Source organism: Epargyreus clarus, unplaced genomic scaffold (genome assembly GCF_041222505.1).
Source record: "Epargyreus clarus isolate Ecla_fem2 unplaced genomic scaffold, WU_Ecla_fem_2.2 ptg000026l, whole genome shotgun sequence".
Classification (NCBI taxonomy): Eukaryota; Metazoa; Arthropoda; class Insecta; order Lepidoptera; family Hesperiidae; genus Epargyreus; species Epargyreus clarus.
Window position 1 is genome coordinate 17,228,623 of NW_027332233.1, and position 27,484 is coordinate 17,256,106.

Sequence of the window (27,484 nt, forward strand, 5' to 3'; positions counted from 1 at the left end):
TCCATCCGATTTTTGTTATTCTAGCATGCTCTGCTGGCACTTTAGTGTGAGTTCTGGGATTGGTTATATTTTTAAATTATAGCTAAGTTACTAGTCTATATAAAACCGATGAGTTCCCGCCATCTGGTTACGTGGACATGATTGAAAAAAAAATATTTGTCGAAAATCCATCCGATTTTTGCTATTTTAGTATGCTCTGCTGGCACTTTAGTGTGAGTTCTGGGATTGTTTGTATTTTTAAATTGTAGCTATATTACTAGTCTACATAAAACCGATGAGTTCTCGCCATCTTGTTACGTGCACATGATTCAAAAAAATATTTGTCGAAAATCCATCAGATTTTTGCTATTCTAGTATGCTCTGCTGGCACTTAAGTGTGAGTTCTGGGATTGGTTATATTTTTAAATTGTAGCTATATTACTAGTCTACATAAAACCGATGAGTTCTCGCCATCTGGTTACGTGGACATGATTCAAAAAAATATTTGTCGAAAATCCATCAGATTTTTGCTATTCTAGTATGCTCTGCTGGCACTTAAGTGTGAGTTCTGGGATTGGTTGTATTTTTAAATTGTAGCTATGTTACTAGTCTACATAAAACCGATGAGTTCCCGTTATCTGGTTACGTGGACATGTTTGAAAAAATATGTTTGTCGAAAATCTATCCAATTTTTGTTATTCTAGTATGCTCTGCTGGCACTTTAGTGTGAGTTCTGGGATTGGTTGTATTTTTAAATTGTAGCTATGTTACTAGTCTACATAAAACCGATTAGTTCCCGTCATCTGGTTACGTGGACATGATTGTAAAAATATATTTGTCGAAAATCCATCCAATTTTTGCTATTCTAGTATGCTCTGCTGGCACTTTAGTGTGAGTTCTGGGATTGGTTGTATTTTTAAATTGTAGTTATGTTACTAGTCTACATAAAACCGATGAGTTCTCGCCATATGGTTACGTGGACATGATTGAAAAAAAAATATTTGTCGAAAATCCATCCGATTTATGCTATTCTAGTATGCTCTGCTGGCACTTTAGTGTGAGTTCTGGGATTAGTTATATTTTTAAATATTAGCTATGATACTATTCTACATAAAACCGATGAGTTCCCGCTATCTGGTCACGTGGACATGATTGTAAAAATATATTTGTCGAAAATCCATCCAATTTTTGTTATTCTAGTATGCTCTGCTGGCACTTTAGTGTGAGTTCTGGGATTGGTTGTATTTTTAAATTGTAGCTATGTTACTAGTCTACATAAAACCGATTAGTTCCCGTCATCTGGTTACGTGGACATGATTGTAAAAATATATTTGTCGAAAATCCATCCAATTTTTGTTATTCTAGTATGCTCTGCTGGCACTTTAGTGTGAGTTCTGGGATTGGTTGTAATTTTAAATTGTAGCTATGTTACTATTGTATATAAAACCGATGAGTTCCTTCATCTGGTTACGTGAACATGATTGAAAAAAATATTTGTCGAAAATCCATCCGATTTTTGCTATTCTAGTATGCTCTGCTGGCACTTTAGTGTGAGTTCTGGGATTGGTTGTATTTTTAAATTGTAGCTATGTTACTAGTCTACATAAAACCGATGAGTTCTCGCCATCTGGTTACGTGGACATAATTGAAAAAAAATATTTGTTGAAAATCCATTTGATTTTTGCTATTCTAGTATGCTCTGCTGGCACTTTAGTATGAGTTCTGGGATTGTTTGTATTTTTAAATTGTAGCTATGTTACTAGTCTACATAAAACCGATGAGTTCTCGCCATATGGTTACGTGGACATGATTGAAAAAAAAATATTTGTCGAAAATCCATCCGATTTTTGTTATTCTAGTATGCTCTGCTGGCACTTTAGTATGAGTTCTGGGATTGTTTGTATTTTTAAATTGTAGCTATGTTACTAGTCTACATAAAACCGATGAGTTCTCGCCATATGGTTACGTGGACATGATTGAAAAAAAATATTTGTCGAAAGTCCATCCGATTTTTGCTATTCTAGTATGCTCTGCTGGCACTTTAGTGTGAGTTCTGGGATTGGTTGTATTTTTAAATTATAGCTATGTTACTAGTCTACATAAAACCGATGAGTTCCAGCCATCTGGTTACGTGGACATGATAAAAAAAAAATATTTGTCGAAAATCCATCCGATTTTTGTTATTCTAGCATGCTCTGCTGGCACTTTAGTGTGAGTTCTGGGATTGGTTGTATTTTTAAATTGTAGCTATGTTACTAGTCTACATAAAACCGATGAGTTCTCGCCATATGGTTACGTGGACATGATTGAAAAAAAAATATTTGTCGAAAATCCATCCGATTTTTGCTATTCTAGTATGCTCTGCTGGCACTTTAGTGTGAGTTTTGGGATTGGTTATATTTTTAAATTGTAGCTATGTTACTTGTCTACATAAAACCGATGAGTTCTCGCTATCTGGTTACGTGGACATGTTTGAAAAAATATATTTGTCGAAAATCCATCCGATTTTTGTTATTCTAGCATGCTCTGCTGGCACTTTAGTGTGAGTTATGGGATTGGTTATATTTTTAAATTATAGCTATGTTACTAGTCTATATAAAACCGATGAGTTCCCGCCATCTGGTTATGTCTACATGATTGAAAAAAAATATTTGTCGAAAATCCATCCGATTTTTGCTATTTTAATATGCTCTGCTGGCACTTTAGTGTGAGTTCTGGGATTGTTTGTATTTTGAAATTGTAGCTATATTACTAGTCTACATAAAACCGATGAGTTCTCGCCATCTAGTTACGTGGACATGATTCAAAAAAATATTTGTCGAAAATCCATCAGATTTTTGCTATTCTAGTATGCTCTGCTGGCACTTTAGTGTGAGTTCTGGGATTGGTTGTATTTTTAAATTGTAGTTATGTTACTAGTCTACATAAAACCGATGAGTTCTCGCCATATGGTTACGTGGACATGATTGAAAAAAAAATATTTGTCGAAAATCCATCCGATTTATGCTATTCTAGTATGCTCTGCTGGCACTTTAGTGTGAGTTCTGGGATTAGTTATATTTTTAAATATTAGCTATGATACTATTCTACATAAAACCGATGAGTTCCCGCTATCTGGTCACGTGGACATGATTGTAAAAATATATTTGTCGAAAATCCATCCAATTTTTGTTATTCTAGTATGCTCTGCTGGCACTTTAGTGTGAGTTCTGGGATTGGTTGTATTTTTAAATTGTAGCTATGTTACTAGTCTACATAAAACCGATTAGTTCCCGTCATCTGGTTACGTGGACATGATTGTAAAAATATATTTGTCGAAAATCCATCCAATTTTTGTTATTCTAGTATGCTCTGCTGGCACTTTAGTGTGAGTTCTGGGATTGGTTGTAATTTTAAATTGTAGCTATGTTACTATTGTATATAAAACCGATGAGTTCCTTCATCTGGTTACGTGAACATGATTGAAAAAAATATTTGTCGAAAATCCATCCGATTTTTGCTATTCTAGTATGCTCTGCTGGCACTTTAGTGTGAGTTCTGGGATTGGTTATATTTTTAAATTGTAGGTTTGTTACTAGTCTACATAAAACCGATGAGTTCTCGTCATCTGGTTACGTGGACATGATTGTAAAAATATATTTGTCGAAAATCCATCCAATTTTTGTTATTCTAGTATGCTCTGCTGACACTTTAGTGTGAGTTCTGGGATTGGTTGTATTTTTAAATTGTAACTATGTTACTAGTCTACATAAAACCGATGAGTTCTTGCCATCTGGTTACGTGGACATGATTGAAAAAAAAATATTTGTCGAAAATCCATCCGATTTTTGCTATTCTAGTATGCTCTGCTGGCACTTTAGTGCGAGTTCTGGGATTGGTTATATTTTTAAATTGTAGCTATGTTACTAATCTACATAAAACCGATGAGTTCCCGCCATCTGGTTACGTGGTCATGATTTTAAAAAAAAATATTTGTCGAAAATCCATCCGATTTTTGTTATTCTAGTATGCTCTGCTGGCACTTTAGTGAGAGTTCTGGGATTGGTTATATTTTTAAATTGTAGCTATGTTACTAGTCTATATAAAACCGATGAGTTCCCGCTATCTGGTTACGTGGAAATAATTAAAAAAAAATATTTCTCGAAACTCCATCCGATTTTTGTTATTCTAGTATGCTCTGCTGGCACTTTAGTGTGAGTTCTAGGATTGGTTATATTTTTAAATTGTAGCCATATTACTAGCCTATGTAAAACCGCTGAGTTCCTTCCCCCTGGTTACGTGAAAATAATATGAAAAAAAGTTTTGTCGAAAATCTTTCCGATTTGTACTATTCTAGTATGCTGTAGTGTGCTGGCACTTTAGTGTGAGTTCCTGGGTCAGTTATTGTACAAATGTATCATTTTATTACTAGGCTTTGCAAAATCGACGAGTTTCCACTTTCAATAACCTTTTTGCATATTTTTTTTTTGGTTAAATTTTTGTCTATTTATTTTATCTATAAATTATTTTTTAAGTTTATTTCGCGAGAACTATCACTGAAAACTATTAGGAACTCTAGATATTAAGCTAATTACACTAATCAATAGCTTTTTTTTCAATTTTGTAGAAAATGCTCTGCTCTGTGAAGTTAGCAGAGCATTATTTTATTCTGCTTTATCTCCGTGAAATCGCCAGAACTATTCCTGAAAACTATCAGGAACTATAGAACTCATGTGCATGCGAATAGAACTCTCATTTTTTAGTGCTCTGCTGGAATATGCTATGCTAAGTTCACCAACATTGATTTTACGAGAAAAATTCTAAATTATTTTATTTTCTACATGTAAAAAGAAAATGAGACCACTTTTCGGCTTTCATGAAAAGGACGCTTAGTTTTACATCTATAAAATAAAACGAAATATATAAAATATCAAAATAGTGTTTCGGAAATGTTCTCTTACGTATGTATTGAGTGATTTCCATAAACGAATCTTTCTCTTGCTATTATCGATATACTACTAATAAAGACGTTATTAGTAGTATATCTATGCTTTCTATGGTTTCTTTATAGAAAGATATAGAATTTAGCGTGAGTGCACTAAAAGAAAATACGTACTATCTAAGTCTCGAGTCTGTAATAATGTATGCAAGTAGTATTGTCTTTGGTATTGTCTGTGTATTACAGTTTATAATTAAAAAGAACTATGTGGAACCTGTGCTTAATGTCATGTTTTGTTTTATCTATGCTCGCGACCATCATCGTTTCGAGACCATTTTAATGTAATGCAAAAGAAAGAAGCTAAGGAACAAATATTTAAATGATTAACATGTACTGTGTTATATTTGGATGTTTATAATATTTAAAAATAATATTATATGTGAATTAGTGTACCAAACTTTCATAACTTTGTGAACTAAAATAATTATTAATTAAAACGAGTAAACGTTAGTATCGCTAAATAACTAGTGAATGTAGGCGGTCGAAAAAATATGTTAGAATACAACTGTGACGTCACAAACGGAATCAGCTGTGGGGTTTAGCATTTTTAATAGAATAGTTAAATATTAAAAATGGGTGGCGCGGTGAGTTCCGGACGGGACAACAATGAGTTGATAGACAATTTGATGGGTGGGAATTATATCCGATCCAGAAGTGTGGAACGAGTGTTTCGAGCATTGGACCGCGCTGATTACATGACTCCGGAGTCCCGGGACCAGGCGTACAAGGACCTCGCCTGGCGAAATGGTCCCCTACACATGTCGTCGCCATGCATTTACAGGTAAATTTTATTTGACAAGTAATATGCGCACCAATGTTCATCGATTAAAACACAAATAAACAAGTGTGTAGTGGAATTGTTGATACAAATAGTGTGCCTTGAATGATATCCTCAATTACCTTAGCCATTTTGCGTTAAAAAATATATAAAACTAGCATAGCTGTCAGAAGTGTATTTTTGATGTAAATATATAACTTTCTGAACATATTATATTACTACTTTAGGTTTTAAGTACATATTAAGGCCTTAATTCAGTATTGGAAGCTTGTATTCTTCTCTACATTTGTTACAGGTTTTGATTTTTGTTAAAAACATTATGTATTATTTTTTAAATTTGATTAACTAAAATGTTCAGAATAAACAACACCTTCATATAGTTCTGTTTATGAAAGTCTTATCAAATTTGAGGACACCACACACATATTCTTGCTTGGCATACAACAATACAATCTTGTGTATATTTGAATATTATTGGTTTATCAAATCAAACACTGTATTGTTAAATTTTCTGGTGGCAAGTGTGGTAAGGTGGTCAGGGTGGCTGGGTGAAAATTTTTGTCTCAGGGTGGTAGTCAGAGTGTTAATATGTACCACAGGCATATTATTATCCTTATTAGCAAGCATATTTTGTAAAATTTTAGAGTGCCTCATAAAGCCACACCTATTTCAGGCAGGCACATCTATGCAGGCAGTAGCCTCTTAGCATCAGGTGGATGGCATGCTATTCCTATATTATAAAAAAAAAAGCTCCCAATACTTTTTAACACTTTGTATGTATCAATATACAATATTATTCCACCAGATAGGATAGTATGAGTTCAATTATGTTACAAGAGAGGTAGTAATTATAATATAATATGAAATAAATAATTAGACATATAGATCTTTGGGGGCCCCCAACAAGTTAAACAAAGAGATGAAAAGTCCCTGTTTTATAGTAGATTCTATATTTATAACATACTATATTACAGACACTTGAAAGATTATTACATACATTTTAAGATACATACTTTTAAGAATACATGCACATGTATATTTAAGTAACTTATTTTTAAAACAGCACAGCATTATTATATAACAAGGTATGAGGTAGATAATAACATTATCTTGTTTGTATATACATAACTTGAAAAGACAGAGTACAGAGTGTTGTTATATCATTAATGCGATGTTTTGATAATTTCAGATGTTTGCTTTTATCTTTATAATAATATGGCGTGTGATTGACGTAGAATTAATATAACTGTGCCAGTCATGAACTTTTTCATCACAGATAGCTAAGAGTAGCCAATGAGAAATAATGTTTACATCATTAAGATTTTGCTCATAATTTGACCTCTTTGTATCTCATAAACCTTTAAGCTCCCTTAATTGACGATTATACATAGTTTAAAAATTAAAGACCACGGTAAAATTGCACAAGGTATAGGTGTATATGGTGCTGGTTGTTATGCCAGATAAATATGTATGGTACTATTTGCACATTGAGGCCTCTGCACTTTACTTACTATCATTACTATTATTACATTTTTAACTGAAATAAGAGATGGAAAGTTATTGTTTGGTGACATACAATCACTAACAATGCACAGTTGTTCACTGTGATAACATCTATTGCAGGTGATAAGGATATGTTACATATTCCAGAAATAGGATCAGTGTATTGAGTGTCACGTTGCCACAATTGCTCACCTTGAACCTATTGAGTTAATGGAAAATAATTTCTTGTTATTGTTACTTAATATCCTATCACATGTAGTACTTGGTACTGTGTAAAATGCAATTTACATTTTTTTTACCTTGTATTTATAGTTCTCACTAAGATTACCTGATATGCACATTTCACATAAGTTTGATTGACAAAACTTTTATAGGTAACTAGCTGACCCGGCAAACGTTGTGTTGCCATATAAATAAAAAAATGTTAAGGGTGAACAACCCTTATCACTTAGGGGTATGAAAAATAGATAGTAGCCGATTCTCAGACCTCCTGAATATGCATATAAAATTTGGTGAAAATCGGTAAAGCCGTTTCGGAAGAGTATGGTAAACTAACATTGTGACACGAGAATTTTATATATAAGATGTTTCTTATTTTGACAATAGACCATCGCCACACCTATTTCTGCCTTATCACAGCAGTGTTGAGACAATACTGGGTTGATGATGAGGGTCTGGGATCACATTGCAATTTGATGTAAATTTATTTGATGTATTTTTAAGTGAGGTGATGGAAGGACTGGAGCTGCGGCCGGGCTTGTCCTTCCTGAACGTGGGCTCCGGTACCGGCTACCTCAGCACGCTCGCCGGCCTCATCCTGGGCTGCAACGGTATCTCCCACGGCATCGAGTATCACTCGTCGGTGGTGGAGTACGCCAACAAGAAATTGAGCTTGTTCATTGCCAATTCTCCCACTTTGGACGAATTCGACTTTTGTGAGCCGCGGTTCTTTGTTGGTAGGTAAAAATAATTGAATTAGTAATAATGGAGGTAGGGTCTATAATAGCAATTAATTCACAAACACATCTGAAGGAAAATTGATTTCAAAATATAGACCATGATGTTAAAAAAAATTAAGTGGGCTTTCATGGGTAAATTTATTTGAGGCCATCAATGGACAACACTAACAACTCGAAATCAGACTGATATACCTAAAGTTGTACAAAAATGTCAGTACCATCTTTAAATGATCTTGCTCTTAATACCTAACATTTATACCAAATAAAAATATATAATTAAAATATCCTCATCTCTAAGGGTGAAGCTGATTAACAAATGACTTTAATACATTTGTTTTGTTTGTTAAAGGCAACGGGCTTTCCTTGATGCCGACGCAGCAAGCCTACGACCGCGTGTATTGCGGCGCCGGCTGTCCCGATGAGTACGAGAACTACTTCAAGCAACTCATCAAGGTAAATTTATGTATGCCCTATGCTAACATAGATAATCATTTAATTAGTTAATAATAAATTGGCTCATTTCAACTGGCCGTGACAGTGAAATCCGAATCTATAGGAAATTTCCAAAAATGCTGAGGGCAGCCGCCGGGATTTTTTTTTATAAAAATTAAAACTGTATCATTACACTTAAAAATATCAACATAACTGAAAATCCAATGTTGAATCAAATTTATTAAAAAATATAACGGTACAATACTGTAGTCTCGCCTGTAAGGATGAAATTTCCAGAAGTTACTCTTATATCTATAGAACTATTTATTGTATGTGGTTTCAGAGTGTGAAACTGTCTAAACTTTAATCTGCAATTTTAGCTTCAATTACTTTATGAATTCTGCAGATTTTATAAAATCCAATGTGACTATTAAAGTAATATCAAATTAATGTTTTTAATAATGATTTAGCTAGTGGAAAAGTGTGTAATGTGCATAATATATGCAGGTGGGCGGCGTGCTGGTGATGCCGCTGAAGGACACGCTGCTGCAGGTGCGGCGGCTGGCGCGCGACCAGTGGGTGTCGCGCAGCCTGCTCACCGTGTCCTTCGCCACGCTGCGGGTGCCGCACAAGGACGACGCGCAGAACTACGTGCGACTCGGTAACAAAATTTAACAATATTTTTATTTATTTATTGAGTCTCTAACATATTGTACGCTAATGTTGCAGCTGCTACTGCCCATTGACTTCTATTAATCATTCGCTAATAGGCTCGTAGTCCTATCTGTGGTTGACGACATCTTTTTCAGCTACGTTGGAGTAGCAACGGAATCTGCGCATTCCTAAGTGCTTCTTCCTCTTACCACAAATCGGAATAAGGTATTTCTATTGTAAGGCAGAAATATGTATGTATAGGCGGCGAGATCCCTATAGTTGAATCACGAAGGTTTCCATCTCATTCAAAGATATTAAGTCCTACTTTTGGATATATGTAATACCTTTTTTTGCCTCTTACAAAAAATGTCAAGGAGTGTTAAAACAGAAACATGGTGTCGTTTCCTTAGAGGAGCATACGCCGCCGCGGCTGCAGGTGCTGGCGCGCGGCAGCGTGCGCGCGGCCATGCGGCGCGGCGTCATGCGGCGCCACCCCGAGCTGCGCGCGCCCGCCGCGCGCCGCCAGCCGCCCGCCGCCTGCCCGCGCCGCATCTGCATCCCCATCGAGCCCGGCGGCGCCGTCGGTATGCACGCCCTGCGCGCACACACACACACAGACAACACACGCGCGCCCATCCCACACACACACGCACACCCCACACGCATACCCCACACGCACCCAACACGCCCCCCTCCCACCCCCCACACACACCCCACACACACGCACCCCACACACACACGCACACCCCACACGCACCCCGGACCACACACGCACCCCACACGCACACACATACGCACAAACATGCACGTGCCCGCACTGATCGATGATAGAAGTGCATAAATTAAACTGTGCTTAGAAGCGAGAAGTTAACACGTCCATATGTGATTTACAGTATTGATAGTTTATAAAAGCAAATAAGTGACCAGGGTCCATTGAATTAAATGTTCATATCATAATATTTAATTACATAGTTAATTTCGTGTAATGTAACAAGTAATGAATAGCCTTATCCAAAAAGCAATATTCCTGAGTAAGTCTATTTTCAGATGGCCTGAATATTGTTCACGACTTGGATAACGAGAGCGGCGCGAATGAAATGAACGCACTCTTGAGTCTCGTCATTCGAATGGACCAGAACCGGCTGGCGGGAGCCATTCGCTTTGACCGCGTGGACTCTTCCTCTGATTCCTCTTCCAACTCCGATGATTCCTCCGACGACAACGAGCCCCGCCCCGACGCTCCCGGCGATAGCGAAAGGGCTCAACCGCGCGCTACGTTACCAAAGAAGGAACCGTCAGATGCGGACCGATCTGATGAAAGTTACAGCTCTCTGAGCAGTAAGTCCGATGCGAGCAAGTCGGCCAGCACCAGCTCCTATAACACCAGAAGCTCCAGCTCCAAGGAAACGAAATCGCGCAAATCTGATAGCAACAATTCCAATCCCAGCAAGAGCACCAGGGAGAAGAATGGACGCAAGTCAGATCGTAAGAGCTCCGGCGGCGGCGGAAGTACCAAGGAAAAGAAAGGACGCAGAGGTCCCGATGACGATAAGTCCAATAAACCTGAAAGGCTCAGGAGGGTAGGATCCTCCGGCGGCCTGCTGGCTTTCGAGTTTCAGGCGACGGAGAGGCCGGTACAGCCGTCCACCAGCTCCGGGGCTGGCAGGAGCTCCGACACTTCCACGGCCACTTCCGAAAGTGGTCGTGCTAATAAGAAAAAAAGCATAAAATTCCGACCGGTAAGTAAAAAAAAATCTCAAGTAATCTTTAATGTTTCTTGTTTACTTGTCATACGTGCCATGCGCACCGGGTCGCGAGGAGACTGCAGCGAGTTATTCCACACGGGCCGGCGGTTTGCCACGTGACAGGACGAATGGCGTAAGTCGTTTTATCAATGCTATTATATCATGATCTATCGAACTTTTAACATCCTGACTTAATTTTTATCACAGGATATGTGCGACTGTAACACTGGGGATGAGGACGTAATCCCAGCAGAAGTGGAGTTGTGCTTCCGAGGTGGAAAGGTGGGGTTGTTGCCGAGCACGTCCCAGGGGGACATGGACTGGGAGGAGAGCAAGACTGAGACCGAGGACGTGAAGGAGTCCAGCGACGAGGACGAACAAACCGAATCGACGTCCAACAGCAAGGCAAAGCGACAGAAGCTGGACAGCGGCATAGGGGAGAACACTCCGAGCGGCTCGTCGCCCGACAAGTCTAAGACTGGTGAAACGGATACGGACGAGAGACCTTCCGACAGTGTTACTGATGAAGCGGAACTCGCTGCCTCCCGTAGTGGTAAGTTCATTATTTAAATTTGTTGTTCTGGTGTAACTGGTAATGAAATAATTAAATGAAATATATTTATTTCATATAGGATTTTGGTAGGGCTAATATAATAAAAAAATATAATGTTGGAGTCACTTTGTACTGATTGTTAGTAATTTTTACGTGCGCTTTATTGTATGAGCCATCTTATTTTATTATAAGTCTATATTTTATGCACGGACCTGCAAGTAACATCATCTTAGGTTATTTATTTAGTTTTAATGTGCTGAAAAGATTCTACATATTGTTAGCTTAATTGGTCATTTGGCGGAATAATATAAAAATGATTGATGTTTAGGCACCAGAACGATACAGATTAGATAGGTTTTAAAAACCTTATATGTAATGATACAAAAATGGATTAATATTCCCTACGTTAGGTTAATGACATTTTTATTAGGCGGATAGCCCATGTAGCAGTTTAGGCTGATACATGTAACTATAAAACCCGCTCCACATTCTCGCGAGAACGCGAGAAAACCCAATTCGTATCAGTTCCACATTCACGTGTCTCGTGCTTTTCTCGCGTTCTCGCGAGAATGTGGAGCGGCCTTAACGTATGTTCTGTGCAGCGGGTCGTCGGCGCGTGCACAAGCGGTCGCGCGGCGCGGCGAGCGGCGCGGCGAGCACCTCGACGGCGGGCGGCAGGGCGGGCGGCGCGGCGGCGGGCGACGGGGCGGGCGGCGCGGCGGGCGGCGCCAGCGCGTCGTCGTCGTCGGCGGAGGAGGGCGGCGGGCGGCGGCGCGCGGCGCGGCGCGTGCGCGGCCGCGGCTACGACGCGCGCCGCGTGCGCCTCTCCATCCTCATGAAGCGCGCCATCAAGGAGCTGCCGCTGCCCTACGCGCTCAAGAAGTCAGTGCACATTGCATCGTCACATCATTGCACATCATTTAGACAAACAGCTATGGAATGCTACTTGAATAATATCCATTGCACTATTTTGCATGCTGGAAGGTCATGAAATCTCATAAGTCTATCAATACGTCTGTCATCCACGTACCTCTCCCAGATAGAATTGAATTACTTCTATAAAAACTTATTCCATATATTTAATCATATTTATTACACTTAACACAGTATGTCGCAATGCAGCTTTTGGTCAAATTCTTTAGTAATTATTATCATAAACTGTTTTTTATAACGACTTTAAATAAACATATATTTATTTCCCACAGGTACGTGAACTACGGCCGCTGCTTCGAATTCTAGGGTCACCCGTAGGTGGCTTCATAATTATAGAATTGCATATACACTTGTCTTATTTATATTACACTGTTCTACATATATAGTCTTAAAATACTATAATTAGAACATCTAACAATTCATTTTGTAGCTGTGAAGCCGCAAATAGAAAGTATTAAATAAAATAATAATAATCAAATTATAAAATTGTGTTCATTCGACAGTGTAATGCAAGCAATTGTAGTCTTATGATCCAAAATTTTGTGCCACAGCATTATAGGCTAGATATGTATTTTCTCTTTTTATTAACGAATATCACTACTGTTTATGTATCCTGAAACGTTAGCTTAGTAGAGCACATATTATTGCTTGATAAAATACCAGAGTCGAAATGCTAACATATTTGCCAAGCGAAGTAGTGTACGCTATGTACTATGCGGAGAACACGATAACCTTTTAGGTAAAGTCATATAAAAGAGATGTCGGGTGAGGCAATCTTAAGCATTTATTGATAATTCTCTTCTTGCTCTACGTGTGAACACGAGAATGGCAAGTTGGGGAGTGCTGTAATGCCCATATTAGAAAAGGCTTTGCGTGGTTTCCGTTTAGTAGTTGTTTCCAATTATCTTTCACTATTATATCCTACAATAATAATACTATTATACTTCTGTAATATTATGATATGATAAACATTTCTATACATGGGAATGTAATCTAGTGGTAAGAATTTAAATTTTAAAAAGTCATGAAAGTAAAGTAGGCCGTTGACAATTTTGTAATGTTTGTAGGAAATAGCATATGCAATGTATTTAAGTGTTATGTAGACTACGGTCACTAAGTGAGAATGGTGCAATATGGTATGTGAATGTGTTGAGGCTATACTTCTATAATCCCTTTTCAAAGTAACCAATTATACTCACAAGATAAATATTAATAATATTATGTAGTTTTGCATTTTTCACTAAATCTCTGTTATTTTTCCACTATTGTATGGTTTTGATGGTTAATGATTTTTTGTATATTTGTATGGGATCTGATTTCTTTAAAGTACATCTTTTGCGTCATAATATAAAAAAATATAAATGCGAGACGAGACGCATGTTACAGATCGAAGTCTCAATATTTATGTAAGTGGATTTATAGCCATTAGGTAATAGGGTATTGTGATTTCTTGAATTTTTAGCTAACATTTTTTTATATAATGATTTTGCTATGTGGAGAGAACAATCAAATTTCGGTCATTAATGACATTTATATTTTCTGTTGATTTCATATTTCCAAATACTATAATATATACAGCTTCTAAAACTTACGAGAATGTGTGAATGAGAATGACTATCGTGGCCATAGTAATAGTTGCATTGTATTGAATAACTTTCACTCTACTAGTATAGAAGCGACAGAAAGAAAATATGTTTAGTCCATAATTTTATGTGCAGCGTCGATATAATATTAATTGTATAGATTCATAATGAAGAGCCTTATAAAGGACTTACGTATACTCGAACTACAGTATCGAACACACAGCATACACTGAAATAATTATACATAGCTAACTTTGTCAAGAAACTGGTATTTCGAGGGATCTATATAATTAAGATGTACGTCTGTACGTTCATTTCACGATAAAACCAACGAAGCGAAATATATCGTGGGATGGGTTAAGACATAAAAATGTATGTTATGTTAATTTATGTTGCGATATTCATTTTTTATGTTTTAATCAGTATTCTTATATGGTTTACAGCTACGGTTGAACCGCATCTGATTAGTGAATGACTACAGGAAATATGTGATTGCATATCTGCTCTAATTTTAACTTGTCTCTGTCGCCCATGACATTGGCAAGTACTCCCAGATAGAAATCTACTAGAAATCGACCACATATGCAGAACAACCCGAGTTGAGACTATGTTGGAAGTCCTTGCATAACATTCTTAGAATACTCCACACCAGAAAAGAAGCAAATTATAGCATAGAAGCAAATTACTGTTGTAATAAAGTTGTAAAATGAAATGAAAATGCAGTGATTTACTATCTTTAAATATGTTATGAAATATTATCTAGTCTCTTAGCGCATGCGGTTCAACAGTAGTTTTATATATTGCAAGATTGTTATGTTATGTTGTAATTTTATGTGGATTTGTTAACGTGTTGGTCGGGTTGTGCCTGTGCTGCCAAATTTAATAAATTAATCCATGAAATGTAATGTTGTCATGGCTTATAACGTCGACCAACACGAGCTGAGACTGATCAGACTTAAGACAGCGTTCGACCACCTCGAATGCCGTCTCGAAGTCACTTGGAAAGTTTTATTGATGTAAATATGCTGTCGTTTGTTTTTGTTGCAAGTAAATATAAATGTATTAATTATTATGTAATTTTCGTTTCATTGATTGTTAGCGATTATTACTTCTACTAAGCAAGTTTAACTTTACTAGTACAAATTAAAAAATGAAATAACCCTTTCCCAAAGAAACATACTCTTTATTCCTTAAATAAATACACTTTACAAACAGGTGAGTATTTAGCGGTGGGTGCTTATTGGGTTATTGTTGTGTTTATATACAAAATAGAATCCTTGGTATACAATGTAATATTGACTACTATTATCGTAATACAATTTGCAACCTATGTAGCCTCGAGAATTACGTGCTAGCACCACTTGCCGACGGACTGGACCATTCCGTTGACCCGCATCGGCATGGCGGTAGCTTCCGGGTAGAGGTCATCGGCGGCTGGCGTGTCGCAAGCGCTCAGACCGTTCATGATCTTCCGGGTGGGGCGCGGGGTGCCGCGGCCCGCGTCTCGGACCCTCTCCCTGTTCCATTTGTCTCCTGCGTGGGTTCGCTTCACTGGTCTCTTACTTGGTGACTCTTGCCTCAGTTCTCCATTTTTGGCTTCAGATGGCGGTCTACTCTGCGTTTCAGATTCGCTACCGTTCATTAATGAATGCGCACTTCGCGCTTTATGGAGCGACAGTCGCAAAGGTTTCCGAGGCGGTGTAGGCCTCGACTTGTCGTCTCGCCTGTCTTCGTTCTTCTTATAATGGCTCAGTCTAGAACAGTTTTCCGACCCGTAGTCTAGTCTTGGTGAACTACTGTATACGTCTCCGTTTGGAAAGTCTGATTCGGATTCAAATTCTGAGGATTTGGCGCTCCTGGAATGTAATTTAGACGATCGTCTACTAGATTTATGTGCGTTTTCTAATACCTTGCCGTCTATTCGATGGTACATGTAGTGTTTTTCTGATTCTAATTGAACGTCTTCGGAACTTTCGTTCTTTTTAAGTTTTCGTAAGCGTTGTGATCGTTTTAGCTGCTCAATTATTGATAATGTTTTTCTTTCGGCCCAGTTTGTCTTCTTAATGCTCTCCTCTATTCTATCAGCGGCCTTCTTTATCTCGTAATGCCTTGGGTCATATTGGCCGACGTGCGAATGTGAATCTCTCACATCGAGGTCACTATCTGATCTAAATTGATCGTCCATTTTGGATCTGCTCAGTCTTTCAGTTTTCATTCGTTGCTTTTCCAAGTGTCTTTGGTTTCTCTCGATCATACGGATAGCGGCGTCGGTCTCCGCACTGTAGTCTACTCTATCGTGTATACAGTGATGCGAAACAGAGTGACGTATTCGTCCAGCTCGGTGTTCCAGGCTGTGGGAGCTCTGTGATCTGTTGTTTGGTGCGGGTGACGTACGAGGTGATGTAGCTAATCTGGAGGACGCTCCCGATGCGTTAGATCTAGGCCTCATAACTGGCAGATTAGATTCAGCGCCGTCCAAGCCGGGTAGCTTCGCAACAATGGCCGTGATGTCCGGCCCCTTCTGAAATACTTGCACCTCTGACTTCGGACTGGGTTTGCCGTTTGATTTAGTTTCGGTTGAAATATTGATATTGGTCACGTTCTTTTTAGTCTTATTTACTGTTATGCAGCCGTCGTTGCTGCTCACTGGATGAAGCTGAAAGTTAAAATATTTTTTTAAAGTTCATAAGATATAAATTGATACTATACTCTAGTACCTACTGGACTAACATCCAATGTGACGCTGATTATCAAAGACTGAGTATAATCGTAATTGCTATATTTAAGAGTCTACAACATTGAAGGTCTGAATTAAATACATGATATAAGTTGAGCTTGAAAGGTGTTATATACGGTTATAATCCGAAATGGGTTATTTTGCCGCACTCTACAAAGGCCGGCTCCAGCACGCTAGTAGCTACGTCTCTGCTTACATGCCTTATGGAATCACCTCATGGAATCACAAGCACTTGAGCACTACTCAATACTACCATCAGAAGGTATCAATAAGTGTCACCTGCGTGTGTCGGGCCAGCAGCTCGGCGACCTGCTCCTCCAGGTAGGAGATGCGGTGCGTGAGGCGCGTGTTGTCGGCGCGCAGCCCCTCCTTGGCGCGCTCGGCCGCGTCCGCCGCGCCGCGCAGCGCGCTCAGCTCCGCGCGCAGAGACGCCGCGTCATTCTAGTTATACGAGTTGTTTTTATAATATAGGAGTACCAGACGAACATGCAGTCCACCTGATGGTAAGTGGCTAGTGCCGCCCATGGACATCTATAATCAAACCCAGATAGGATTAGATATTCCTATCTGAAGTCGGCCACAGATGCGCCGCCGAGGACTAAGCTGGAACGCCTAAGAAAAGTATGTCTCCCTCACCACACCCTTCAAACCAGAACACATCAGCGTTTAACATTGCTGTTATGAGGTAGAAATAGGTGTCGCGGTGGTGCCGCCGGAGTCGAACCACAAAGGGTTCTATCACCTTCAAGCCTTTGGTTACAGCTATAGCGTACTTTTACATTTCTGATTCTAGAGACCACGATATATCATTTATACTTTCTGATAATAACACTTAATAACGTAATATTTTAACCTCGATACACTTTAATTTTTAAATACTTAATTCTCTTCATAATTGAGATAAATACAACTCAAATTTGTTCTCAAATTTTCAAGTAATAGGTGGCATACCAGACTAATATCGTATAGCACAAATGGTAGAAGTCCAACATCCTACGTAATACCATATTTATGCAATAAAGAATTATGATTATGAAATCTCGTATTTGATTAATGACCTTTGTGATCGCAGTAGTTTGTGTTTGTGACTGCCCTCGCAAGAGCACGAGCTTCGCCGGGGACGCGGCGGACACGGCGCGCCTCAGCTCCTCCTGGTTGCAGCAAAGCACCGCTGTGCCGTTTGCTTCTACTATTCTGTAATTTTAAAATTATATTTACAATTAGACTACATTGGAAAATAACCCTAATTTTTCTTAATATATATAGGAATAGGGGAAAATATGTTGTCTTAAAAATCAGTTATTGCTAAATTTTAGGAAATAATAGGCGAATTATGATAAAATATTAACTATATTAGGAGTTAGCTTGTTCTCAAGAGTAAGAACATTTTATTTATATTATGACTACTTTACTTGTGTTAATTACAGATACCAATGGATTATGGTTACATTAGCCTCTAACTTCCTTTATAGGTTACTATACTCTTTGCTCTTAACTACACGTAAAATATGTGGCAGATTACTAATTTAGAAACAAGGTACATATAAAACAAAAATATCATAGCAGGTAGTTCAGCCCAGGTGCATACTGCTAGCTCAACAATTATCTTGTTAAGTGTCTTGTGCAGTCTAACGACACAATAAAAGAAGCTGGATGCCCTGTAGATAACGCCTCCGCCTCAACGTCGATGAGAAATAAGCAAGTAATTGCTGAGGAAACGCACTCCTACATTTGTTGTTGAATAAACGACCTATTGATACGGAGAGACGCTAAAATGTTGCAACGAAACCTTTAAAATATAAATAAATATAACTAAAAGCAGATATACATTAAGATACGTAACAGTATTTAGGTACACTTATTTTCTGTTACAGAAGGCACGTATAGTCCTCGCCAAACTCCTAGTCCGCTCTGAAGTTGTCACGAGCATCATTCGTATAATTTTCATTTATATAAATAAAAATACCAATTATAAAATAACCCGCATCTTTATTTGTATATCACAGATTTATAATTTTCGAAGAATTATTTTTGACTAAAGTTAAATAAAAAATCATAATATAACAGTTGCAGTGCGCAGTTTTATTGGCGCATTGAAATGAGACTTCGACAAATAGCCGTCCGCGGGCGTCCCCGCTGCGAAATAATTTCTACCATTTGCATTATTTACTCCAATATCAAACTAACGACCGACTAAGAGCTGACGTTGTAAAAAGTAAAACCTATATTGAAAAGAAGTCGGTTAAAAAAAAACAGAAACGAGTTGGTATTATCTGGCAGATCTGAAACTTGTAGTAAAGTAAAATTTGAAAAATGCGCGCCTCATACGGTAGTCATTCATGCCGTAGGTACTTATACATATATCAAATTGAAGTGTTTGTCTGGGATTTCAAAATAACGGCATTTTTCTAAGCCCGTGTGCATGATACCTATAATATACACCTATCTGTCAGTGCTAATCTTATAACGACTGTTTTGATGGGACTTTATAGAGTAGGTAGATAGACGTTATAAAGAGTAAGTAATTTAAACAATTTATTATCGTGATAAAGTGTAAGATTACTCCAGTCTGGGCTACAAGCTGATGGAAGTAGAATCCAGTTTAATAAAACTTACTATCATAAGCGTCGCTGATCTTTCAACGAGGACCTTATACTCCGCTTGTTTATTTTATATTGCTGGGAACCATTGCTACTTTTGTCTTAAAGGGATTTAATTATATAAATGCAATATACCCACCCCATCGATTAGTGAGCATAAATCTTTGTTAGGATTTACTAATAATACACAAGTATTTTTTCAATTTGTGTACGTCTTTGAATGTAATATAGATAATAAGATAAGATAATATTCATCAATTTACTATATTTTATTAATCTTATATCATGTCCTATCTGACTCTACAATCATTAATTATTCAAGATGTAACATGCACGTCCTTATATCGTAATCTCCGTAACCCTACAAAAACCCATAGGCCCATAGATGTTTCCATCGAGGCACGCACGCAGATATCATCTGCGATTGCGGCTGATGTCGGGTCGAAGCCCTTGCTCTACGTTCACGGTTCACACGCCCGACTTCAAGAGGCTTTCGATTAGATTGTAACACTAGCACCTAACTATTTACTGGCTCATTGTGGAGCATGTTAACGGAAGGGTTTCTGTCAGCGATTTCACACCACTTGACTGTAGTATCTCATTCGTATCTTACGTTATCTATTACCTTTGTACATCAAGATTACTGCAACAAAGTTATACTCGTATATCACCACTGCCTTACGTTGTGTTACGTCTACTTTGTAGAAAGTAGTAGGTTTAGGTCTATTAAGATGTTTTATATTAATAGAACCTAAACCTACTACTTAACATTACACTCTTAACATGACAAGAGATCCAGATCATGGACATTCAAACTAAAAATAATAGGTATCCTGTCAGCTACAGAAATATTGCTCGAACAATGTCTTGTAATACTTATTTAGAAATTTGCTCCACAGCTTTATTAGCAGCAGCAATGATCAATGGTCATTTATGCAGTCTATCTTCCGGGTTCTATCCAACATTAAATACACACGAAAAGCATGGACAGTGTTATGTATACCTGTCGCCAGGTTTCATGGCGGGGTTGTCCGCCCAGTCGATGACCGCGCCGACGCCCCGCGCCGCGGCGCCCCACGCGCCGTCCCGCGCCTCCGCCGCCACCAGCGACGGGCACCCGCCACATTCACGTACGATGCTGGAATATTGAACACACGTCAAATTTTCAAATTTTTTAACCCTCGGAGGGATTGATTTTTTTGTAAAGGACATAACTTTCAAATTAATTCCAATCAATTTGAATCGGTAACCAAACAATTAGAATGATCTCTCCTGGAACTTTCAACTATAGAAGTGGTCATTATAATTTTCAATTTATAACCAGACAGGACCTTAAAAATGATCGTCGGAGGCTGCATGGTGTCTGATATCATCGTACGAGCCGGTGTTGGTAGTGTTTATGGCATAGTAGTTATTGGTGTGGGGCAGTCACGGCCGAGGGCAGGCGGGCCAGTGCACTGACCGTGCGGATTCCACGCTAGACGGATATTTTGGGATTACTCTAGGTAATTTCGTTTATTGTTAATTTAAAAAATATATGAAATTGTTTATTACCAAATAGGAACGTTTGATAGTCATTGTTCCGAGATAATTTATAATAATCTTAGACGTGTCTTACCATGCATCGTTAATCGTTACTATATATTCAAATCAACTCAACGATTCGTTATTGTTCTTTTCATGTTAATTGTACTACATATTTTGGACCATAGTGATATTTCAGGTAAGTAAAATAAACATTTGTTGACACTTAGGACTAAGTTGGCAATGACTCTGCCTTCTGAAAGAGAAAGATGTAACTATGATTGCGTTTGTTATAGCATTTTTACCACTTTCCCACTTTACCACAAGATCCTCCCACTTTAGCAGCGTCCTGTTTGTGTGGTCACCCTAATGGCTCCGCGCGCTGGTCTCGCCATAACACCTACGCCCTGTGTCCGGAATGCCCTTTTGTTCTCTTGGCGAATTTGCATCCGTCGCGATGGTTCTCGCTATTTTACATTTATTTATTTTTCCCGTTTAGCTAGGTAAGTATCTATTTAAAAGATTTATTGATCTATTGTTCCGATGCATTTAAATGCAAATCAGAAAGGGACATGGTGAAAATGCAAACGAATGCCTAAAAAGGTGTGATTACCTTGAATATAATTTTAGAAACCGCTGGTAGAAGCAGTAACCATATCGGACTGCAAATTTTAATTAGCTAACCTAGTGATATTTTAATGACAAACGAAAGTCAAAAATTTCCATTATACGTAGGTCCTACATAGCTTCTGGCCCTTATAATCAGCGAGCTATTGATGCGACTCTTGCTACAACTTCTTTTAAAGCACTGTGGGTAGTAGGTAATAATTTTAAAGGAGAGCTCTAGTGAAGTATAGAGCAGTAGTGAAACATAAGAAAAATATGGATTCAGAGTTGCTCGACCTGCCTGTACGTACAAAAAATTGAGAATTTAGTTTCCCACGCTGGCATAGAGCGTGAGTGCAGCGAAGCGATCGAAAACAGAATTACGCGGCCAGCGCCATACACGGCCAGTCTTGTGAGTCTGCTTGACCTATTGAACCCGTAGTATATAATACTCTAGAACGAATACCTATATACTGTTCCTAGATATCTGCGTGGCGTGCAGCGTTTGATTGGCAGCAACAAGCTCGAAAGAGCAGTGTTCGGATACAACACGTGAAGATCTAAACGCACATTCAACTTTATAATTCCTTCAAGAGCGAAAGTTCTTATTTTTCAAAATATACTTATTTTCTGTAAATTATTAATTCATTCACTTTGTAAATTCCGTTTCTAAAATAAGTCGCAACTATATGTCTGTTAATTTAAATTCTTATATAAAGATATCTATGTTGCTTAAAATCAATTAATAAATAGAGGTTTGTTGCGGATAGAGCCAGTATACTAGTCATAACATAATCTACTTCGAATTATACTTTAGGTAGGTACTTAGCTAATAGTATGTGGTAATAACAGTGTCAGGAGAGTAAGTAAAATAAATTTAACAATGTACGCCCATATCTACAAATAACTACAGAATTCAAAATTGTTTTCAGGTAGGTAAAACCTTTTTTTTCTTTTCGAGGGGGAAAAGTTCAAAAGGTACCCGACGACGTGGGAGCGACGTCGGGTTATGTGGGATTTTTACCGCACTAAAACCCCCCCGGTGGCCGTCCTCGGCGCTTGTTGGAGAACTCCGGGATCTCCAACGGAACACAACCGGAGTCCTCCAAGCGCGATGCCCGAATCGGGCTCTGCCCTAGGGGAGCGTTCGCTCCTCCCACAACATCTGGTGATTACGACGGTATGCGACCATACATACCGCCGTCCTTCCCGGGGCAGCATACTGGACGGTTCGAGCTCCCACTCTTGCCGCCCGCAACCCCGAAAGCCCCCTTTTAGTCGCCTCTTACGACAAGCAGGGGATACCGTAGCCCTATTCTAGTCCCGGAACGACAGGGACAAAGGTAGGTAAGACCTAGTACCTAGTTATCTTACTTAATGCGAAAATAATAACAAACACAAACGGCTATTTTTTATCTATATTGAATTCTTAATCTTTTCTTTTCAAACAGCACGGTTAAATCATAACTCAATAAGTTTTACTTTCAACATTATCCATGTAAGCCGTTTACGGCGCGCAGGCTCTGCGTTAATATTCAGCAGAGTTTACAGCCTTCGATGGTAGATATTGATTTAATCGCGCCAAATATGGTTCTCAATCGGTGCGCGAGTGCACAATATAACACAACCCAACGAGTTTGTAAAATACCTAGAAATCACGTACAAGGTATTTTAAACCTTATTTCTAATTGTAAAATAATAGAATGCCTGTCGCTTTACACTTTCCATTAAAAAAAACTATCTGAAGATATTTTATGCGCCATCTTATCTAATTCGAAGGTGTAAGTATGTAGACTCCATGTGAATTACAAATTACTTTTATACAGCTGTGTACGTAAGATTGCTTCTTGTACGTTTTTTATAGCGCGATAGTTATAGGATAGTTAAGCTCTTCACTTATATCGTAAACTTACTAGGTTTATTGCCGAGCTTTTAGTCAAGGAATAAACTTGAGCACGTCCATTACAAAATGTTAGCGAGTAGGTATATACTCACAGACCTATATCTAAATATATCCCGCATGTGTACGTAAAGAGACGAGACGCAAAAAAAGATCTGTTCACAGACAGTATTACATCCTATTGTGGATTTATCCCACAAGCATGGTTTAGATTCTACCAGTTCAATTAATGTAATTATATCGTATTTAAATGATGACGACGCCATGATGACAACCAAACTAGTAAACAAGCTCAAAATGACCGCCGCGCATCGGGCTCTACGCACACAGAGACAATTTAGATACACGTAGAGCACACATACAAACATTATCGCCCGACGGCTCACGGGCGTCCGATGGTGTCGCCAGCATATCGCTGTCGGCTCCGATATCCGATATCGGAACGGACAATGTGAAAGGCAGGTACATGTTTCATACATTTTACTTACCCCGATATCGTATCGGCGTCCGATACCGATATCGGATCGGATAATGTGAAAACGCTCTTAGCGTGGTTAAAACTCGGGTTAAAGGAGGTGGATTCAACTCACTTCGATGAAATGTCATTTAGTCGGAAAGTAACATTTGTTGTCATCGGATGTCAATTGACAGCAATAAACATGCCGAATTGCGCTATAATAAATTGTGTAAATTCTGCAAGTAAAAGTTGCCGCGATAAAGAAAATATTTCCTTTCATACGTAAGTAACGTTTTTCTTAAATTATGTATTATTTATTTTATAATTTATTATTTAAAATTTGTTGTGGTTTCACAATGACAATTAGTTACTGAGTGTGTTTTATCAAATTTTTAATCCATTGCAAATTTTGGTTACAAAGTTGTAAAGCTTCTGTATTAAAACACGCCATGAAAAGTAAAACGATCGATATTTCATCTTGTTGCTTAAAGATGATTGTCATTGGTTATTTCAAAATGAGTACCTGGGGTTGTACATGCCAGTTTCTTGTTCTCGATTATTTAATCGATTTTCGAAATGGATGAATAATAATGTTGTCTTAATAAATATTTTGTAACATATTTTTTTTATTCTAATCATGTTAATGTTTTTTGTTCTTTTTTTAATATTTACCATTAAATTTACAGGTTTCCATTGCGATTGCGAGTGCGCCTACGCACCATCGCCATAATCAAATAACGATATGTTTACAACTTTCTATGAGAACTATGTATATAAAACAGTGTAAGCTACCTTAATGTAGCAAGTGTTTTTATTTATCATTTTATGTATTTGTTCTTATGTTAAAAAATGAAGCAATATAAGTTTTTCTAGGTCTATTGTCCATTTATAATACGGCATATACACGGGGTCTACTGAAGTCGAAGGACTTCAGTTGGCCCCATGCTGAGACTATTTTAACACCAGAATTTATTAAACGTTTAAGCAATATTTATTTTGTATTAAATCTTTTTTCCGTAGACATCTTGTTTTATTTTGTTGACTAAATTTATGGACAAAACATTCGCAGAGCACTAGTAAAATAAATCTAGACGATCGATTTCTCGAAAATCTATCTTCGATTTTTCGATTTCAAAATCGATTTTTATAGCAGAACCGAATCGACTTTTGAAACGATTTTCTCTCTGACGGAGAATTAACAATGCACATCTCTAAATCTTTCTTGACAAGTGTCAGTCGATCGGATAAAAGTGGCACGCTTGGTTTTCATCACAGACCTATATCTAAATAGATCCCGCATGTGTACGTATTAGCGTGGCTAAAACTCGGGTTAAAGGAGGTGGATTCAACTCACTTCGATGAAATGTCATTTAGTCCGAAAGTAACATTTGTTGTCATCGGATGTCAATTGACAGCAATAAACATGCCGAATTGCGCTATAATAAATTGTGTAAATTCTACAAGTAAAAGTAGCCGCGATAAAGAAAATATTTCCTTTCATACGTAAGTAACGTTTTTCTTAAAATATGTATTATTTATTTTATAATTAATTATTTAAAATTTGTTGTGGTTTCACAATGACAATCAGTTACTGAGTGTGTTTTATCAAATTTTTAATCCATTGCAAATTTTGGTTACAAAGTTGTAAAGCTTCTGTATTAAAACACGCAATGAAAAGTAAAACGATCGATATTTCATCTTGTTGCTTAAAGATGATTGTCATTGGTTATTTCAAAATGAGTATCTGGGGTTGTACATGCCAGTTTCTTGTTTTCGATTATTTAATCGATTTTCGAAATGGATGAATAATAATGTTGTCTTAATAAATATTTTGTAACATTTTTTTTATTCTAATCATGTTAATGTTTTTTGTTCTTTTTTAATATTTACCATTAAATTTACAGGTTTCCATTGCGATTGCGAGTGCGCCTACGCACCATCGCCATAATCAAATAACGATATGTTTACAACTTTCTATGAGAACTATGTATATAAAACAGTGTAAGCTACCTAATTGTAGCAAGTGTTTTTATTTATCATTTTATGTATTTGTTCTTATGTTAAAAAATGAAGCAATATAAGTTTTTCTAGGTCTATTATCCATTTATAATACGGCATATACACGGGGTCTAGTGAAGTCGAAGTTGGCCCCATGCTGAGACTATTTTAACACCAGAATTTAATAAATGTTTAAGCAATATTTATTTTGTATTAAATCTTTTTTTCGTAGACATCTTGTTTTATTTTGGTGACTAAATTTATGGACGACACGGTAGATTTTGATAATGATGATTCGGCGACTTTTTTACCAAAACATTCGCAGAGCACTAATAAAATAAATCTAGACGATCGATTTCTCGAAAATCTATTTTCGATTTCAAAATCGATTTTTATAGCAGAACCGAATCGACTTTTGAAACGATTTTCTCTCTGACGGAGAATTAACAATGCACATCTCTAAATCTTTCTTGACAAGTGTCAGTCGATCGGATAAAAGTGGCACGCTTGGTTTTCATACAAATGAAGGTACATGTGTCATCTATTTAGATATAGGTCTGTGGTTTTCATACAAATGAAGGTACATGTGTCATCTATTTAGATATAGGTCTGTGGTTTTCATACAAATGAAGGTACATGTGTCATCTATTTAGATATAGGTCTGTGTATATACTATATTGAAAGCGCATAATAAAATTGGATCTTTGAAAAAAAAGTCGAATGAAGCGTAGATCTGCTTATTTTATTATGTGCCCAATACCCAATACACCAATACCCAATAAACAATATTGAAATACAAATTTCAAAAATATATACATAAATTTCAAAACTACATATATAAACGTATAATGCACTCTAATATCTACTCTATTCACTCTTTGTAATAACACATACCTTTATTCAGAAGCAAAACGTGTATAAGAGGAAAAATTACTTAGGAATAAAATTTTATTCAAATGACTGTTGAGTATTCCGCAGTCAATGTCTCCCAGCTCTCCACATTGTCTGAATGGGAGGATTATTCAGATTCAGAATGCAATTATTTGCATTTTTATATTCCTTTGGTGGCTTTCCGTGTTTTTGATAAAGAGAAGAGTTAAGGGCTTTTAAAACATGTTTAATGTTTTAATTAAATTACGGCGCTTCGCAACGTTAAGGGATTGGTTTTATCGAAAACGAGTACCGATTAGCGAGGTCGAGTGCCTCACATGTGTCGTGTTTTAATTAGCTTTGCACAGCTACTACTTTTACGTAGAATCTTTGACGGTTTTGGTACACACAGTGATAAAATTTATAACTTACTTCAAGTAAACTTTTGAGCTTTAAAGGCATTGGAAGGGACTTTTAAAAATTTAATAAGATGTATTTTCTACAAATTGATTTCACCCTAGTAGTCCTTGATATGAAAATCAGGTGAAAATTTAACAAGAACCCGTTTAATACAGAGCCGAATTAGTCTTCAAATTTCGTAGACATTTTAAATAGGTACTTAGTAGGTAAATAAGACAAATTGATGTCTCGAAAGTTAATAGTTTAAATTATCTTTAAACTTAGCGTATTCCGTC

The 27,484-nt window shown here is 37.5% G+C and overlaps 2 protein-coding genes across 3 annotated transcripts in view; one reads left to right on the top strand and one right to left on the bottom strand.

Annotated features, from left to right (window-relative positions):
• The first annotated feature begins 5,179 nt into the window (after positions 1–5,179).
• LOC140753276 (uncharacterized) lies at positions 5,180–14,249 on the top strand. Its single transcript, XM_073087762.1, has 9 exons — positions 5,180–5,738; positions 7,962–8,194; positions 8,547–8,650; positions 9,137–9,290; positions 9,694–9,867; positions 10,331–11,022; positions 11,236–11,581; positions 12,184–12,463; positions 12,787–14,249. The coding sequence occupies exons 1-9, from the start codon at positions 5,530–5,532 to the stop codon at positions 12,818–12,820; spliced, it is 2,226 nt and encodes a 741-aa protein (XP_072943863.1). The 5' UTR covers positions 5,180–5,529; the 3' UTR covers positions 12,821–14,249.
• Positions 14,250–15,259: 1,010 nt separating this feature from the next.
• The window catches only part of sprt (PDZ domain-containing protein sprite), a 54,081-nt gene continuing 41,856 nt past the window's right edge, over positions 15,260–27,484 (bottom strand). For both annotated transcript variants that reach the window (XM_073087763.1, XM_073087764.1), the window contains 4 exons: positions 20,438–20,572; positions 17,893–18,028; positions 17,114–17,275; positions 15,260–16,753 (listed from right to left, as the gene is read on the bottom strand). In XM_073087763.1, coding sequence (XP_072943864.1) covers positions 15,449–16,753; positions 17,114–17,275; positions 17,893–18,028; positions 20,438–20,572 — 1,738 coding nt within the window. In that variant the 3' untranslated portion in view covers positions 15,260–15,448. The remainder of the gene's footprint in view (positions 16,754–17,113; positions 17,276–17,892; positions 18,029–20,437; positions 20,573–27,484) is intronic.

Excerpts from the sequence above, each read along its gene's own strand:
- LOC140753276 (XM_073087762.1), top strand. The coding sequence starts at position 5,530 with ATGGGTGGCGCGGTGAGTTCCGGACGGGACAACAATGAGTTGATAGAC. Across the intron at positions 8,195-8,546 it reads TGAGCCGCGGTTCTTTGTTG|GCAACGGGCTTTCCTTGATG; the intron begins GTAGGTAAAAAT and ends TGTTTGTTAAAG. Across the intron at positions 11,582-12,183 it reads ACTCGCTGCCTCCCGTAGTG|CGGGTCGTCGGCGCGTGCAC; the intron begins GTAAGTTCATTA and ends TGTTCTGTGCAG.